The following is a 6366-nucleotide window of genomic DNA, read 5'->3' as shown; positions in this document are numbered from 1 at the left end:
ACATAACAATAACAGCCAAGGCCGTTCTCGAAGGAAAGTGGATGCTACAAGACATTGGAAAATTTATAGACTGTGAACGGATGAAGTTTAAGCCTGCGAGGTCAATGGGTCTTATATTGAAGAATGGAAGAGAACAGAAAAGAATGATAAGGACTAGATGCGAGATAGTTTCAAGACTGTGACTGATCACGGAGAAGCCGTAAAAGCTTCGATAAATGGTTTAACGATTCTTTGAATGGTAGAGGAAGTGTAGACGAGATTGTTACTGTAACACAGACTTGAAAGTGGTGGGACCTTATTGACTAGTCTAGTCAACATTGGAAGTACAAGGTATGGTGTTATTTGCATGGGATATGACCAAGAATCACGTGGCCACTGCTGATGTATGAAGTACCTCGGACTTGAGCTAAGGATGTTTAATAGATATGAAGGGAGAGAGTGGAAGAGCTAGCTTGATTCTGGCTGAGCCCGGTCAATTCCGGGATCCAGACACTTTGAAAAGGAGGGGTACCTGCCGGGGTTCCTCATAAAGGGGGGGTGCTAGGATATTTTTATCAATATTACAGATAACAGATAATGGACAACGACAGCCATTTCATTTCTGGTGGGAGCACGTACTCTGGTTATATTTAGAGTATACGTGTACATTAGTTCATGGTTTCAATTATGTAAGGTTTGGCAAAATTGTGATGTATGACTTTCCGTTTCATAAAATATTTGGCCATCAAGCCTATGTTTTTCACAATCATGGTATTGTAAAAATAGCCTAAACGAAGAAAAACATCATCTCTGTCTAGCTAACTTTATTGTAGTCTTTCTGATAAAGAACGTCAGTCTTGATGATGCAGTGCTGTTAAACATGACGAGGTTAACACTTTCTTCATCCTAAAGTATTCTGAAATACAGAAAAACAAATGCCTCTCATAAGACTATGCTGAATGAAAGTATGTAAGTATACGTACCACTTCATTTAACAGTCCGTGTCATGTGACGGCATAAAGTTGTTTATGAACATGCGTGAATTGTCCCAAGCTTGGTTTTACTAGCATATACGTATTCCAGCCCAAACTACTAAGATTTGGTCCCTAATCAAAATGTCATTTAGTTTGATATTATTCAAATCGCAAAGTGCGGACCAACCGACGTTTAAATTTTTCTGTAACCTCAATAATATCGTGCTAACCAAATAACCACGAGACAAGTTATTTCCTAATAATTTAATTTGATTTAATTTGTAACAACCTTTCTGATTGGTTGGTTCTCGTTGAACAAACCAAGTTATTTTGTATCATTTGGCATGGTACTATGACATCATTAACGTCGTTTGGTACGCACACACCAATAGTCGTTTTTCATATTTACCTAATGCAAGTCATTTTAGCAAATAATTCCAAACAAAATAACGTTTTGATAAAGACTCTGCGAAAGCCCTTTGAGTTCATTTTCGTACACTAAAAAAAATATTTTTTTGCGAAACAAAGGCGAAATATTTTATGTACATTTTTTTTCAAAATGTCTATCATTTAGTTGAAATATGCGTGAGTTTCCTCGCTGCCATGGTAGTCACGAGTCAACTTTCCTTGAAAGTGAAAGCAAACTAAATCGACGACAAACAAGAACCTATCTGGAGATAGATCATTTGTACCCTCTGCTTGATAAATTATTTGGTACATAGCACTTACCGGTTTGCGAATCAAAGGCAGACTTTAAGTTTTTATCATTTATGTTGTTGATGCATTTGTTTTTGGAGGAACAGGTATCTTCCCAATGCTTTTGCTTTAACATTTTTTGTCTGAATTCGCATGCATCAGCACAGTAATTAAGCGAATAGTACTTTTCTGCTGTCATTAGTATTTTAGGGGGCATGACTTCTTATTCCAGAGATGATGGCTCCTGTATTCTGTTTTTTTTTTGTTTGTTTGTTTGTTTGTTTGTTTTTGTTTTATGCTTTTGGTATGACCTAACAACATAATTGTATATAAAAATAATAATGATAAAAACAATCAGAAAGTCCAAGTGTAAAAACAAAGGTGGACAAATACGTTTTGTTCTTCTTTTATATTTACAAACAAGACAAACGTTTCGCGTTAATTCGCGTAATTTTCGAGTAATTCACCCTCCCAAGTCAGGGTTGTGAGTCCACCCTCGCTCCCTCAAACCACTGACATCACTCATTCATATTTAGCGGGTATCGTACAGCCAATTCCGATTAGTTGCTTCTCTTGGTGAGAACCTCCAATGAAAATCGATTTAACATAAAATGTCTGTGGAAAGGTAAACAATAATAATACGAGGTAATGGACGATCCGATATAGTAACTGAAAGTTGTATGATGTCACAAATGATGAAATATGAGCAAAAATGATAACTATAGATTCTGTTTAGATTCTTCACTGAAAAAAAATGACGTTATGTGTAGCCACTTTGTAACTTATATCGAAGAGTTTCTATTACGAGTGATTTGATTGGATTTTGGATCCGGGTTAAATTAAAGTAACTTACTAGATGGCGCTGGACGGTACCCGCTAAATATGAATGAGTGATGTTAGGGGTTTGAGGGAGCGAGGGTGGACTAAAAACTCTGACTTGGGAGGATCCGAGTTATTACGCGAAAAATAAAATTAGCCTACGAAAATGAGCTCAATGGGCTTTCATAAGGCAGAGGCATTTCTGAAGTGTGCACCATGGACAATACGGTTATTTCAAAATAGACAGAAAAATATATGCAGAAGCTGATATCGGCCATCATTTTTTTCAGGGTAATTTCTTCGTTTTATTATTATTGGCCATTTATGTCGCATTGTTTTACCCCAAGCGATAGCGAAGGATTAAATAACGCCATAAATGACCAGCCCGTGATAAAACAAAGATAAAGTGGAGTTTCCGTAATTTATTTCGATCATAACAGGACTTGTTTTCTCATATTTTTTTAATAGACACAGCCTATGTGTTGCACGAAATCTTGGTCATGTGTTTATCACTTTTTTACCATGGCTATAAAATAGCTTTGAATTACGTCATATTAGAACCTCATTTTCAAAAAAGGAATTTAAAATACATTAGAAATACGTACATAAACACAATACTGTCAAAAATTTTATCACGAAATTATCCAATGATACATAAATTAAATGTAATAAAATGGCATAGTCCGTTGTGGTTTGTTATGATTTATGGTTTTTAGGTATTGGGTTTTCCCGCGCTTTCTTATTGTTTGCTGTCATATTGTGCGCTAGATTGAGCTTGGTATTGATGTTAGGTTTTTAATACCATTATTTATAGTGTTAACCATATCTGTTGTAAGCAATATCGGCAAAAAAATACCGAAGCGTCATAGTTAACACTTCTTACCATAGAAACGCCACGACATTCTGGTGGGATGTTAAAAACAGACCTATCTTTTATACCCACAGTCAGATCGAGGAAAGAACCACTCATATACAGGCGAGCTGTGAAAGGAAAATTAACATCGTCTATTATAAAAAAAAATATTCGGAACAGTTCCATAGTTTTGATATAATTTTTAAAAATCATAATTTAAATCTTTTATATTGCGTAAATGTTATGTTTTTCAATAAAAGGTAATGAGTTGCCATTAGGAGACAATATTTGGCTGAGTTGTTGTACATGTATTTAAGCACAATCATTTAAGTCTCTATAATTACTGACCATTGGTAGCAGTTTTACCATAGGCTGTAAATGATATTGGGATACAGCCCTCAGCATAGTTGGCGTATACAGTCTGATTGTTCTGTTCATAGTTAAACTGTGTAATCTTTAGTTGTCCTAAACCAAGATTGACTGGAGAACTTACTTTGGCATTAGCTAAAAATGAAAGAACATTTTGTAAACAAAATTCTTAGGTGATTCAGCTTAAAGAGGACCATGAACAAGTTGTTCAAGCCTTGGTGGTTGCGTCAAAGAAACCTTAATGATATTTTACTGTACAGTGTTCAATGCGTTTACACAATTATTGATATAATCCATCAGTAAACCGTGTTTGTCCTAGTATATCTTTGTTCTTTGCATTTCCTTTTTCGTTTTAAAATGACAATCGGTGGTACTTGAACTACGTGTAGCTGATCTTAATACCTGGTGTACAAGTAACCGAGTCAAATGATTCTGTAACAGCTGATACGTTGCATTGATTACCAACAACATCATATTTGACGTTCTGAAATAAAGCGTAAAAATATACAGATCAGTAAATCTGGCACCAAACTACACAAAGCCTGTATCACAAAGCTGATCTCAGCTTTCCTTTACCAAATAGAGTATCTAATCTAGTTTTCTGTTAAGTTATCAATATCGTTACTAATGTATATGAATGTGCATCTGCAGAATTAACAAATACTATATTAAAAAAAAAAGTTGGCCGACGCCGTAAAATTTTGTTCTGTTTAGTTACAACTTCCTACATTTCATTCAGGAAAAAACACAGGCATGCAATGTCTATTTTCGATACAGTTTTTTCGAACGCCACTAAGTTATCAGTATTTGACCAATTGGCAAACAGAATTGCGATCAGGTGACGCGTTTCCATGGAAGAGCGTCTTCAAGGTCAAAGAGTAAAAAAGCGAAACTATACCGACTGCGTCGGAAAAAAAAGGTTTACAGAAATAAAACAGCGTATAATATTTTGACCCACGGATTATCGTACATCTCCATTTTTAAGTTTCACGAAATTTGAATATCTCTAATGAGAAACCCAATACTTCACTATGAAAGTAGGTGCAGTACTAGTAATTGATGCTCACAGAAATATAATCAACAAGAGATTTGAAACTTGTTGTTACTCCATTAGAAATAGAAACTCCAGTGACAGTGTATCTCCTCATGGGGGAATCCCAGCTTAGTTTCATTGTGGACTGAAAGTAAATTGTAATCCAGAAATCGGTCTTGAAGTATAAATTCACACACTACTCTTTAAAAAATAACACTGATATTTGAATAAGCATTTTATCTCAGACACAGAGTTCATCAAGAACATGAATACACCTATACTTTGTAATATAATAACGAACTGAAATATTAATGCATACTTAATATATAAAAAATAGGTCTTTCGATATTTCTACATGAAAAAAAAGATAGCCAATAATATTACGGTTCTTACTTTGGTTATTATCGGAGTGATTTTCCCACTTTCTTTTGTTGCAGATACAATATTTTCGTTAGCTTCCCATTCTGGAGGAAAACAGCATTGGTTAGACAACCCTGTTATCAAAACTAGAACAAAGAAACGAAGCATAGTGAATGTCGACTTATTAAGAAATGAAATAGAAACAAGTTTGTCCTTATCTTTGTGATCCTCTTTAGAATTGATAAAGCAGAGACAGAACCTTATCAAATTATATCAGATATAAGTTGTTATCACAAGAAAAATTGTCTAACATGGTAGGGGTCATGTTTTTCATATAGGTTTCCAAGATAACAGTAACTCTAAGGGAGATGCCATAAAACATTGACCAAATGGAGACTTTTTGTATGCCTTATCAAAAGGTTTCCATTCATTAAACACTTGATCCATGAGGGTTTATGACATAAACTGATAAGCTAAAACCGCAACTATCATCGCTTTCTTTCTTATTTTTTTTATTGCCTTTCAAGGACAATTGGTCTAATCAGGATCATTTCATCAATGAAATTTTTTCTTTTAAAAAATATCATATTTGCATAGAGCTTTAAATGGCAATAATTCAATTTCAGATGTAATTAACACGCTTCCTGATTGGATAAACATTTTTCATAGACATAATTTTGTTACGTGATAGGACGTTATCAACCCTTTTTGATGATTTACTAAATTTAGATATTTATTTAGATATTTATATTTGAAATTTAGATACTAAAATTAAATTATAAGGAATGACTGTTATATTTTTATTTATTATTTATATTGGGGTCATTTCTTCATAAATCGAAAAAAAAATGTAACAGTCATTCCTTACAATTTTATTCAGTTATTTCTAGAATTTCAGTTTCCTTTTTTGTGTTGGTCGAAATGGAAGTATTTATGTTTCTGTCAGGTCAAATGAAGTCATTCACGAAACTTTTATATCGTGAATTAAAATAGGAGGAAAAAAAACAAACAAACAAACAAATATAAGAGCAATAATCATCTTTGGTGTAAGTAGTTATGACCTCTTAAATTCTAACGAAAACAATTAAGTATTACACTCGCTTTATTAATGCGAGTACAGACATAAAATTACGGATTGTAACATCCTCACTTGAATTACAAAGGCAAAAACATTTGAAAGCTATCTTATCCCTGAAAAATGCAAATAAATTAATATTATCAACAACAGAAATGACAGAAACATAAAGTATCATGTGCTAGGTAACAAAACATTTTATTTAGCA

At 33.8% G+C, this 6366-nt stretch overlaps 1 protein-coding gene across 1 annotated transcript; it reads right to left on the bottom strand.

Annotated features, from left to right (window-relative positions):
• Positions 1-788: 788 nt before the first annotated feature.
• LOC148622907 (ependymin-related protein 1-like) lies at positions 789-5327 on the bottom strand. The gene is made up of 6 exons (XM_088573237.1): positions 5117-5327; positions 4758-4868; positions 4093-4174; positions 3670-3825; positions 3352-3449; positions 789-895 (listed from the first exon to the last, which is right to left on the bottom strand). The coding sequence occupies exons 1-6, from the start codon at positions 5249-5251 to the stop codon at positions 881-883; spliced, it is 597 nt and encodes a 198-aa protein (XP_088429363.1). The 5' UTR covers positions 5252-5327; the 3' UTR covers positions 789-880.
• Between the last annotated feature and the right edge of the window lie 1039 nt (positions 5328-6366).

The sequence above is a fragment of the Perna viridis genome, chromosome 3 (genome assembly GCF_037379345.1).
Source record: "Perna viridis isolate PV_CMFRI_1.1 ecotype Kerala chromosome 3, ASM3737934v1, whole genome shotgun sequence".
In the NCBI taxonomy this organism is placed as follows: domain Eukaryota; kingdom Metazoa; phylum Mollusca; class Bivalvia; order Mytilida; family Mytilidae; genus Perna; species Perna viridis.
Note: the sequence above shows the minus strand (reverse complement) of the source record. Positions and strands in the feature narration are given on the sequence as shown.